Source organism: Dermochelys coriacea, chromosome 4, assembly GCF_009764565.3.
Source record: "Dermochelys coriacea isolate rDerCor1 chromosome 4, rDerCor1.pri.v4, whole genome shotgun sequence".
Classification (NCBI taxonomy): Eukaryota; Metazoa; Chordata; order Testudines; family Dermochelyidae; genus Dermochelys; species Dermochelys coriacea.
Window position 1 is genome coordinate 81,809,048 of NC_050071.1, and position 12,509 is coordinate 81,821,556.

The following is a 12,509-nucleotide window of genomic DNA, read 5'->3' on the forward strand; positions in this document are numbered from 1 at the left end:
GCGTGATATTTGAACCACTTCACTAATTTGGACTTCAGTAGATATTATTTTGTGTTGACTTTTTTTTTCTTAGCTCATGCTGTAATATCATCAGTGATGGTGGCAATCCTGCCTTGTTTTTCAACTTCAGTCTCTTTCAACTATTGAAATAGTAATTTGTGAGTTTAAAAAAAAAACAAACCTAGAGGAAAAAGCTCTGGTTGTTTTTGTTACAGTATGTCCTGCTCTAATTCCATTATAAGAGTGCCCACAGTAAGCTTTTCTTTTCAGAAATATAAAGAAAATTTATCAGAAAATAGGTGTGGATTTGATGGATTAACTGCAGAGATTTCTTCACAAAGATTCTGGGGGACATGTTTAATTCAATCTGCCATGTTGGATTAATCTGTCTTTTAGAAACTTTGAGCCTATTCTGCAGCCCTTGAGTAGGCAAAAGGCTCCTAAAATCAATGGATGTTTTCCTGGCTAAGTACCACAGGATAGGATTTTTTTATTTATTTATTTTTTTTTTAATAAAATGGCTGGGTGTAAGTATGGCAAAAATATAGTTCTTAGAGCTTCAAATACCTTCTGATGCCCCTACTTCATTATAATTACAGTTGTGTCAAGATACCCAGTTTACACCACTGTTGTCACATGACCTGGTACTGTGGTTACAACAATCTGCAGTATAGAGCCTTGTCAAGACTAGGAAAAGAATGTTTGGTTTGGTTGGTTGCTTAATCAAATTATTTACTTCTAGGTAGCTAATTCCATTGGGAAAACCAGTAGGCATCTACTGCAGATTCAGTTTACCGCCTTTAAAATTGTTAGTTGGTCAGGGTAGGCCCTAGGCTTTCCTCTAGCACAGTGGTTCCCAAACTTGTACCGCCGCTTGTGCAGGGAAAGCCCCTGGTGGGCCAGCCAGTTTGTTTACCTCCCGCATCTGCCGGTTTGGCCGATCGCGGCTCCCAGTTGCTGCGGTTTGCTGCTCCAGGCCAATGGGAGCTGCTGGAAGCGGCGCGGGCTGAGGGACGTACTGGTATGATTTTAAAGGTGTTCAACTGAATCTACAGTGGGATAAGCTACCTTTACGTGGCTAACTCAAACAATATCCAAACACCTGTTTTCCTAGTTGAGATAAGGCCTCAATAAAACCTTAACCTTGGTCTTGTACTGTTACCTTGCATAGTTGTAACTGCAGTGTAGATGGGGTCTGATGACGATCAAGGAGTAGTGTTACTGGATTTTATGGACCTGTGAGTGCAAGTACTTTTAAAGTGAGGGCACTGTATTCTGTGCAGAATAAAATATGCCTTTAAAGAAAAACCCATATCAAAATGCATTTGTTTTGTTTTTCCTGCTTCCTGTGCATTGTTTGTCTCTTTGACAAGTCACAGTTGGATATAAAATTTCCCCCAAATTAAAACAATTTAAACATTTCTTCAAGGCTAATAAATGCACCCTTCTCCACCCCAAACAGCCTAAGTTAGCCTGCACTTACCAAGCAAACAGAAGCCTCACATTGAGAGTGAGATGTTGACATAGTGACCTCATTCTGAACGTTACCTTCTTTGTCAGCAGAAGCAGCAGCAGCTCCGCTGGCTCTCGGCACTTAGCAGTTTGACGATTTCTGCTGGCTCGTTGGCATGATTTCAGGGCTTGCTTTATTGTAAACCTAGCTGGTGAATGGGATGACAAGACATAAGCTTGAAAGGACTTGTTCCCCAATATGAATTTTTGACGAACAGTTCACAGCTGCACAACTTTGATCCAGTATACAATAAAACCATCTGTATCACACATAGGTTTGCAGCTTTCTTCAGACATGGAAAAGGAAGGCAAATCTTTTTTTGTGATTTTATAATAAACACGGGTAAGTGTGTGAGCTAAATTGCAAGTGATTTTAGAAATAAATGCTGTGTGTATGTATGTGTCTGTATTAAATCAGGAGTATATGCTGCTAGATGTAAATTTTGTAGCTTGTCTAGGAGTTAAAGCTTTAACGCGTCTCTGCTAATGCATGTAAGTGGCTTTTTTGCCCACTTGGTAAGGAGACTGGTTTGTTACTCTTGTACAGTGCAGTGGTGCACTGTTACAAAAGCAGCGACATTCCATTGCAAAGACAAAGAAGCATGCACAGACATACGGAGAAACCTTGGAACATCGAACTGTAGCTTTTCTCAGAACGATGACTCATTTCAGTTCACAAAGGATTCTGGGCAGGGTAGTGCAAAGGCAGGTTGGCTGATCCATTCCTATGACTTCACTTTGCAGAGAACCAGGCAGAAGAGGAGTGACACTGCAGAATCCTGAGGCATTGCAGTGGAGAGTTGCTTTACTAAGACTGTGAGTGCCTTCAAAACAGAGGGTGGTGGTAGGGTGTGATTCCAACAGTTCCATTAATATAGGTGAAAGGAGATGTTTTTGAAGATGTGTTTTCATAACACTGAATAGGAGGTATATTTGCAGAGCTCTTTAGAGATTCCTCCTTCCCTCCATTCTTAGCTATGTTTATATCTCTCTCTCGTACAAATTTTGGGAAGATTCAAGTATTATAGAATTCCTTAAAGATGACCCGCACAGTTAATGCATTAACATTTATGGTCTGGAGGCCCCCAGTAGCTTTGGTAAGAGATGAGCATTCAACATATTATTTAAAAGCATGCTTTATTTTTATTTACTCTGCTGCAGCCAGGCAGATTCCACTATGATGTAATGCCCTGGCAATGTTGTGACATCACAGCTACTATAGAACTGTAATGGATCATAGGGGTTCAGGTAAATCCCCTTTTTAACATATTGTGTGCTGAAAGTATAAAATAGTAATTCAGCAAAAGAAATTGAAAAAATCGTTTGGGTAGCTTTTTTAAAAGCTCACTATATATATTTTATAAAAAAGGAATTTCCTGATATTCTATGGAAAAGTCCCATAGATTTTCATAGACGCTTTGTGATCATAGCATTGCACAGGCTGGGGAGTCAGGAGTCAGCTGGCCATGGTAAATGAATGAAGCAAAATACATTGAAATATTTCTATCATAATGTGTTAAGTGTGTGTGTGCGCCTGCGTGCGCCAGTCTGACAACTGTGGGCACTTCAGCACATATTAACAAAGTTACTGACATTTGTATGTTACATCTGTAGGGTCATTTTTAACCAGGTCCAAAGGATGGAATAGGTCATTTTACATGCTTGGATCAGAGTTAATCACTAGCAGCATTCAAAAGCTACCCTAAGAACGTTAACACATGAAGCAAATATTTGTCATACTGTAGGTCAGCATTGGGATTTCTGTGTAGTTCCCAAGGCCAAAAATAGTTTGAATGGTCAAATCATATAGTTGAATTCTTGCAATATAGGTTGCATTATGAAACAGTGGCTTGTGTCTATAAGAAGAAGGTATGTTTTGGTGTGCATACTTTTTCAGTGGTGTGAAATTGGCTAGCTGGTAAGCAAATATGCATGCAAGATTCTGTTGTTGTAATAAATAATAATAATTATTATTATTTTATTATCATAGACCCTAAGAGCCCCAATCATGGACCAGGATCCCATTGTGCTAGCAAGCATATAGAGGCTTATACCATCTTTGTCTGTGAAACTGATTAGAGGCATAGGGATCTCTTTTTATTTTGTAGTCAGTGGAATTTTTACCAAGTATTAGGGTGCTCTTTTAAAACGTACATAAATAAGCTTTAACCTTCTCTTAAACCAGGGTAAATTGCTTGTTTGTTTTCTAAAAAAATTTTCTTATACCCAGTTGCAGTCTGCTCTTGATACTATATTTTGATGTTATGTGTATATCAGTAAAGTAAGTCTGAAAATGTGATTAAAAATAAATAAGTATGTTTAGTTGGGACTGGGCAAACTACATGTTTTTTAAAATTTCAGTCGTCAGTAAAATATAGAATCTAGGACTGGAAAGGACCTTGAGAGGTCATCTAGTCCAGTCCTCTGCACTCATGGCAGGACTAAGTATTATCTAGATCAGGGGTAGGCAACCTATGGCACGTGTGCCAAAGGCGGCATGAAAGCTGATTTTCAGTGGCACTCACCCTGCCCGGGTCCTGGCCGCTGGTCCAGAGGGCTCTGCATTTTAATTTAATTTTAAATGAATCTTTTAAAACATTTTTAAAAACTTGCTTACTTTACATACAACAATAGTTTAGTTATATATTATAGACATATAGAAAGAGACCTTCTAAAAATGTATTACTGGAACGTGAAACCTTAAATTAGAATGAATAAATGAAGACTTAGCACACCACTTCTGAAAGATTGCCAGCCCCTGATCTAGACCAGAGTGTTGGTGGGCTGATGAGACTTGGAGGGAGAAAGGCTGCCACTGGGTCTCTCCAGTGAGATAATCCAAGCGGGAGGCGAGGACCCCCCCAACCCCATACTAGATTGAAAACTCTTAAGGTCAGTCTTGACAAAGCCCTGTCTGGGATGATTTAGTTGGGGATTGGTCCTGCTTTGAGCAGGGGGTTGGACTAGATGACCTCCTGAGGTCCCTTCCAACCCTGATACTCTGATTCTAAGTGTTTGTCCAACCTGCTCTTAAAAATCCCCAATGATGGAGATTCCATTATCTCCCTAGGCAATTTATTCCAGTGGTTAGCCACTCTGACAGTTAGGAAGTTTTCCCTAATGTCCAACCTACATTGCCCTTGCTGCAATTTAAACCCATTGCTTCTTGTCCTATCCTCAGAGGTAAAGAAGAACAATTTTTCTCCCTCCTCCTTGTAACAACCTTTTATGTACTTGAAAACTGTTATAATGTCCCCTCTCCATCTTCTCTTCTCCAGACTAAACAAACCCATTTTTTTCAATCTTCCGTCACGGGGTCATGTTTTCTAGACCTTTAATCATTTTTGTTGCTCTTCTCTGGACTTTCTCCAGTTTGTCCACATCTTTCCTGAAATGTGGCACCGAGAGCTAGACACAATACTCCAGATGAGCTCTACTCTGCGCCGAGTAGAGTGGAAGAATTACTTCTCGTGTCTTGCTTACAATACTCCTGCTAATACATCCCAGAATGTTGTTTGCTTTTTTTGCAACAGTGTTATACTGTTGACTCATATGTTCATATATATGTTAATACATCATAGATCTAACGTTTCTAGCATTTTTAATGCTATCAGAAGCTGCATGTTCTTCCAGTTCTCACGATTGTTTAATCTGGTTAAAAGGTGCCATATAGCCTCAAGTGGCAATTTGATATGCACTTGTACATTGTTTTTTTGAATTGGTATTTTTAAGTGTTTGTTTGCTAGCCTATGATGTGTGCTATTCTGGAAATAATATGATTGAATTCACCTTGAAATTTAGGAATGAGGATGCAACCCCTGTCAAATGCATAACTTGTTCAGTTTATCCACCAGTTAGGCTCTCAAAACGTAGTTTTGCAAATGTGTCCCTTCAAAAGGGGATTTTAGGAAAGCTCGAAAAGAGAATATTTATATGACGAGCTTGTTCTTCTGTCTGTAATTTTCTCTGTCCCCAGTTGCTGCTGTTAGCATCTTTTGTTCAAAGAAGAGCTTTTTCCACTATCACAAACAAGCTTCTCCTTTTGCTTGATTCCATAGTGAAGTCACAATCATGTGCTGAAGATATCAATCTGTTGGCATGGAAATCTATCTAAGGCATTTCTAATGCAAACCCTCCCTGTGGTAGTTAGATATCATGAAACGGCTGTAATGTCATAACTTGAAATTTCCTTTTTAATAAAATCGTATGTTTAAAGTTTATCTGGAGAAAATTGCTGTACCACAAAAGGTTAAAGAGCTTTGAGTGACAGGGAGAAGGGGAGGAATTGGTTACATCTGGGCTTCTTACATTTCACTGCACTGCAGAAGTGCTCTTAAGGGGTTTTTTCCCCATATGTGAGGAAATAAGTGTATAAATTCTAATAAAGTGTGGTTGTACTCTGAAAAGTGACTCTGTAAAAACATTGTAGTATTTTCATATTTTTCTCTCTCAATGGATGCATTGAATTGGCTCCATTTATAAGTCAAAGATGATTTTTCTAACTGCTGTCCCTGCAAACTGAGACAGAGAGCTGGAAGTCAAACTCTGTTCTTTCTAACCACTTAATCAGTAATAAAGATTCTATTGTCAGAACTTAGCTGACAGTTTTATTGCTAATGCAGAGAGCAGAATGCAGTCTAGGTTTGTCTGTCTTAACGTTTTGTCATTGGTGTGATCTCTACTAAAATAATAATTTTTTGTCAGTAAAATAAACAGATGAGATTCAGACATACAGGGAGCAGGTATACTGAATTAAATGGTGTATAGCAGATCTGGTGAATATGACACTGAAGCATGGGTTCTTATTTCCAACTCTGTTACTGATTGTGTGTAACCTGGGGCAATCACTTAACCTCTTTGTGCCGTAGGGTCTCATCAGTAAAATAGGAATAATAATGTTTATTCATCTCTGTAAAGTGCTTCAAGATCCATGGAAGAAAAACGCCATTTAAGAGCATGTGTTTATTTTACTTATAACTGGACTCTCTTAATTTTTAAATAATAGCACCCATTAAAAAGGGTAATTATCCATGTAAATCCCATTGTCATCAACAAGAGACCAGATCCCATTAATTACTTGGGATATATGTGTTTAGACATTTTCAAAATCCTTATGAAGTACATAAGAAGATACCGGGAAACTTGATTTTATTATCACTTTTTTTTTTTTAATAAAGTTTGACTGTTGTTTCTTTCCACTGGAAGCTGAAATGGAATTGAAACCATGTACTGCTAGCCGCTGATGGTATTTTAACAAAACATACAGTCAGCTGATGAATGCCACTTTCTGCGCTTCACTGTTTTCCTTTTAATTTTGAACATAAACATTTGAAAGTCAAGTCTAGTAATTTGATTTCAAAGGAAAGCTGCTTGAAATAAGCATAAGTCTGAGTTAATAGGAGCCATATGCTGAATCCTTTATAAAGTGTTGAGGTCTACCAAAAAAAAAAAATTTTAGGAAAAGAATACTTGATTTTTTTTTAAACAGATCTTTCCTAAAAAGATTTGTTGTAAATCTTGTATTCAAAAGGCTAAATGGTATTTATACATATAATTGGTGATAATATATTAAATTAAATTGTAAACACAAGATATTTTCTATTGCTGTGCATCAAAGAATTTGTTCACTTAACTTCAACCACAAAGTACTTGGAACTTCCCAGAGCCCAACGGTGTTTAAGATAAAACTTGGCAATTAGTACTTCCATAAGTACGGGTCTCTGTGGCTCTCTATTACTACGTCTATTGTAAGTTTTACAGATGTTCTGTTCCTCTGTTTGAAGAATTGCAAATTATCTCCAGTAGATGGTTTATTGGCATCTGTAGGTTTAACTATAGAATTAATTCGGACGGCAGTGAAGATGAATGAGGGTTGCCTTGTCAAAGTTAACCAACTCTCAGAGGAATTAGCAAGGAGTGAATTATGATAGCCTTTTACGAAACTAATGTATGTTAGTTATTCCTTTTGAATTTAAAATGTGTATGGATTCCTTTTGAAAATTTTACCTGATTTGCTTACACAAAAACCCCAATTTCCAGATGCTTTAGTAGTAACTAATTGTGCAAATTAAGCTCACAATTTTAGAACAATATTTGCAGACTTGCCGTTTGAAAATGCCTTGCCTGCACTTTGCGTAGTTTACAAAACAGTTTCTCTTGCACAGCGTACACAGATATTTCTACATAAAAAGGAAGCACCAAGTGTTTCTAAAATTAAAATAACTTTACTACTTGATGACTAGTATGCAGCCAACTGAAATGTACAATTCACAACGTTCTGAATCCAATCTCTTCCTTCAAAAGACTAATGAAAAATTGTAAAGGATCATTTATTAAATCCTAATGATTCCTCAGGTTAAGTGGCCTATATAAAAAGGAAGATCTCATATTCCAGTTGTAATCCTTTGGAGTCTGTGTATATGTTTGTGTGTGTACATACCAATTCTGATGCTTTTCAGGTATGAGACCAATTATCAGGTCAGTGTTGTCTTCTCTCCAATACAATTTCATCTTTGTAGATAGACTCATAGGACTGGAAGGGATCTTGAGAGGTCATCTAATTCAGTCCCCTGCACTCATGGCAGGACTAAGTATTATCTAGATACATTTGAACACTGACTTTCTTATATTTGTCACATTTATTTTAAAGATTTTATCTTCATATGTTTCTATACATAATTTTATCTGTTGACAGATAAAATATTTGTTTGTCTTAACAATAGTATAATTAACTCTTCAGGTTTTTTCCCCTCTTAAAAAATTAGGAATGCTGCCCCTACCTGCTTTTGCCTCCTGTCATTTGTAAGTCTGTCTGCTATTCTTCCTAATCAGATGTCCACCATCTTCCAGATTGTTGTTGCTTATTACTTTGTATAGTAATGTCCCAGTCACTTTGTAGACAGGTAAAATAAAAATGTCCCAACAAGCTTCTAATTCAAGGCCCCACTGCTGAAGTCAGACATACATGGGGCAGATCTTTGCACTCACAAGGAGTCCAACTGAAGGTAATGGGGCTCTGTATAGGTTCTAAGGTCTGCCATCATATATCCAGTTGCAGAATGAAGACCTATTTAGCTGGAAGGCAGTAGTGTTCCAGAGAGATACAGCATAAATAAATTTATTTTAAATCCACTTCCATATTTGTATGTGTGGTTTTTTAAATCCTTAATGCATCTCTGTTCACGTGTCCCTACTGTGCAACAGAATATGCAACTGGCGTATTTGAAAAATAAATATTACACATAGGGTTAATCTAAAGCAATTATGAAAACTTTTTTACAAAATACTCAGTGCAACAATTCTGAATATTGTTTAAGATGAGATGCATTTGATTTTCCATTTGTGAGCCCTGTGTGAGCACACTGTACCTGCTTAGTAAAAAACAAGACAATTAAAATTAATGGGGCCACATGCAAACATCTCATCCCTTTCAATTTCAGGAGTGGGTTGGATCTGAATTCATAGATTTGAACCTACTTCCATATATTTGGTTTCTGATCTGATCCAAATCTGCATTCTAGTTGTTGTTCAAATTCGCTGAAATCTCATGAGAACAGCTCATGAAGTTTCAAAGCCATTTAATCTAAACCTGCAACCCAGTGATTGATCAGTCTGTGACCTGAACCGTAGTCCAAAGCTGATCGGAATCCTAACACCAACTCTTCAGCCCGTTGTAACTATTTAGTATTCTCTTATGGTTAAGGAAACCTCAAATCCTTCTGCTTTCTCACTGGTTACGTAGGAAGCACTGCCGTACTTTTGGGACCATCTGGGAACTATTAACACTGAAACAGGAGATAAAGAGCAGACTTTAAATGTGTATGTACTGTATACTTATCTCATCAAATTGTTTCTCATCCTGTAACCTTTTAAGTTTAAAAGTTGTTCAGTGCTCTTAAAGTATTGGCTAATAAAATATATTTAAAAAACTTCATGCGAAAAATTAATTGGATAAGTAACCTGGCAAGCTAAAATAAAGTTCACCTAAAGCAGATAACACAACTGTCTGTACTTGTTCATATTTCATCAACAAATCTTCAAAATTCCTCTTTTTAATGTACAGTAATGCAAAGTCATTACATTTGCAGACCAAGGAAGGAGCTCTTCTGAACGTAACTCTTTAGGTTTTTGATCCTTTTGTGCCACTGAGCAGAGAGTATAATATAGCTGGCTAGCAAGCTAAAAATATGGCTCACTATCACGTGCAGAATTTTCTTTTTCTAATTTTTGTTGCAATTTTTAAAAAATTCAAAATTCTCTCTAGTACAAACTGTAGATGACCCATACAACCAGCATTTGAAAAGATAAAGCAGTGCCTGTGCCTGCAAAAATGTTTATGAACCCATTGCATTCACAAGTTCATGCTTGTGTGTACAGTTGTCGCTTTGCACATGCAGCCTTGGGGTTCTGCAGCTGCAATGGGTGTGCATGAATTTTTGTGGGTTCAAGTATTGGATCGTTCTTGGAAAATATTTCCTGCACATTTTAATACACCTTCAGTGTCAAAAATGTATTGTGTCTTTGACTTCTCTAATAAGTTGTTGATCTAATTTTGAAGGTTTTATTGCAAGAGCAATATAAACTATACAAAATTGTGCACATTGCAATGGACACATCTCTATATACTTGTTCAGTGAGCAACGTTTAAATGAAACCCTTCGTTGAATGTCTGCTGTCTTTCTCCAGGTGATGTATCACCAATCAATATGTCTCCAATCAGTCAGTCACAGTTTATTCCACTTGGGGAAATCCTTTGCTTGGCCATCTCGGCAATGAACGCTGCGCGAAAACAAGTCACGCAAGAAGCTCTAATGGAACACCTAACCACCTGCTTCCCAGGTAACCATGCACTAGTGTATCACTAATCATATGAACCTGGATTTTTTAAGTAACAGTCAAAGTATTCCTCCTAAAAGGTTGGTTACAATTTTTGTTACTTTAGAAAAGGAAGCTTGGTAGATAACCTGCTTTGCTTATTCATGGATTCAAAAGCCAGACGGGATCATTGTGATTATCTAGTCTGACCTCCTGCAAAATACAAGCCATAGAACTTCCCCAAAATAATTCCTATAACATATCCTTTAGAAAAAAATCCAATCTTTATTTAAAAATTGTCAGGATGGAGACTCCACTGTAGCCCTTGGTAAATTCTTCCAATGGTTAACACTCACACTTGTAAAAAAAAAAAAAAAAAATTATACCCTATTTTCAGTCTGAATTTGTCTAGCTTCAACTTCCAGACGTTCGATTGTGCTATATTGTTGCCTGCTAGATTGAAGAGCCTATTTTCGTATATTCCCCATGTAGGTACTTAGACTGTGATCAAGTCAGCCCCTAACCTTCTTTTTATTATGCTAAATAGATCAAACTCTGTGTGTGTCATTATAAGGCACGTTTTCTAATCCTTTAATCATTCTCGTGGCTATTCTTTGAACCCTCTCCAGTTTATCAACATTCTTCTTGAATTGTGGACAACTGAACTGGACACAGTATTCCAGTAGTGGTCGTACCAATGCCAAAATAGCCTCTCTACTCCTACTCAAGATTCCCGTTTATGCATCCCAAGGTTGCTTTTTTTTTGGCCACACCATCACCTTGAGAGCTCATGTTCAGCTAGTTATCCACGACAAGCCCCAAATCTTGTTGCGAGTCTCTGTTGTAGATGGGTTTCAGAGTAGCAGCCGTGTTAGTCTGTATCTGCAAAAAGAACAGGAGTACTTGTGGCACCTTAGAGATTAACAAATTTAGGAGACCATAAGCTTTCTTGGGCTACAGCCCACTTCATCACTGGATGCATAGAATGGATCATATAGTAAGAAGATACATTCACCTCTACCCCGATATGACGCAGTCCTCGGGAGACAAAAAATCTCATTGCGTTATAGGTGAGACAGTGTTATATCTAACTTGCTTTGGCCCCCCCCCCGTTCCTTGTTCCCTGACTGTCCCCTCCAGAGACCCCCTTCCCTAATCACCCCCACCCCCCTGCTCCCTGTCCCCTGACTGCTCCTACCCCATCCACACCCCTCGCCCCCTGACAGGCACTCACCGGCAGGGGCAGGAAGTGAAGCAACGCACCCCAGCCCACTCCCCTCCATCACCTCCCAGCTGTGGTGCTCCGCTTGCCGCCGCCTGTGAGTGCGGGGAAGTTGGGGAAAAGACGCCCCCAACACTCACCTGTGGCAGGAAGCAGAGCGACACGTCCCCAGCCTGCTCCGCTTTCCTTGCCCCGGCCCCAGCCGTGTTGCGGGCGGGGTGGGTTGGGGTTGGGGTTGGGGAAAGGTCCCGCACTCACCTGCATCGGTGGGAAGCGGAGCACCGGAGCTGGGAGCTGGCAGAGCAGGCTGGGGCTGGGCTGCTCCACTTCCCCACTACCGGTGAGTGCAAGGGGGATCCCTTCTCCAAGCCCCTCCCCTGAGTGACACGGCTGGGACCGGGGTGAGGGATGCGCAGCGGACTGCTCCCAGCACCCCACTAATCCCCCGGGTCACTCTGGGACTGCAGGGCCCTCAAAAGTGCCCCCCCACAGCTCCTGCCTCCCAGACCGTGGGGGGGTAGGGGAGCCCCGACCGCCCACAAGATCCTCTGCCCCTTATCAAACCCCTCGGCCCCAGCATGGCACCGCACCCTTAACACGCTGCTCAGAGCAGTGTGTCAGAGCTTTACCACATTGTATGCGAAGCCGCGTTTTACCGGGTCGCGTTATATCAGGGTAGAGGTGTATATACATACAGAGAAGGTGGAAGTTGCCATACAAACTGTAAGAGGCTAATTAATTAAGATGAGCTATTATCAGCAGGAGAAAAAAACTTTTGTAGTGATAATCAAGATGGCCCATTTAGACTGATGACAAGAAGGTGTGAGGATACTTAACATGGGGAAATAGATTCAGTTCCAATTAATCCTGAGATTCGAAGAAAAATTTACAGAAACCTTAAGACCTGATTCTGTATCTCTTATACCCATGAGTTATTCTTGCTCTCGCTGGCAATCATATT

The 12,509-nt window shown here is 39.3% G+C and overlaps 1 protein-coding gene across 7 annotated transcripts in view; it reads left to right on the forward strand.

Annotated features, from left to right (window-relative positions):
* The window catches only part of STOX2 (storkhead box 2), a 225,417-nt gene that overhangs the window by 175,691 nt on the left and 37,217 nt on the right, over positions 1 to 12,509 (forward strand). For 4 of the 7 annotated variants that reach the window (XM_043513575.1, XM_043513576.1, XM_043513574.1 and 1 more), the window contains one exon: positions 10,198 to 10,350. In XM_043513575.1, the coding sequence (XP_043369510.1) occupies positions 10,198 to 10,350 (153 nt within the window). Of the gene's footprint in view, positions 1 to 2,662; positions 2,761 to 9,253; positions 9,331 to 10,197; positions 10,351 to 12,509 lie in introns of those variants that run through there. The other 3 variants (XM_043513578.1, XM_043513577.1, XM_043513579.1) reach the window with 2 other exon arrangements.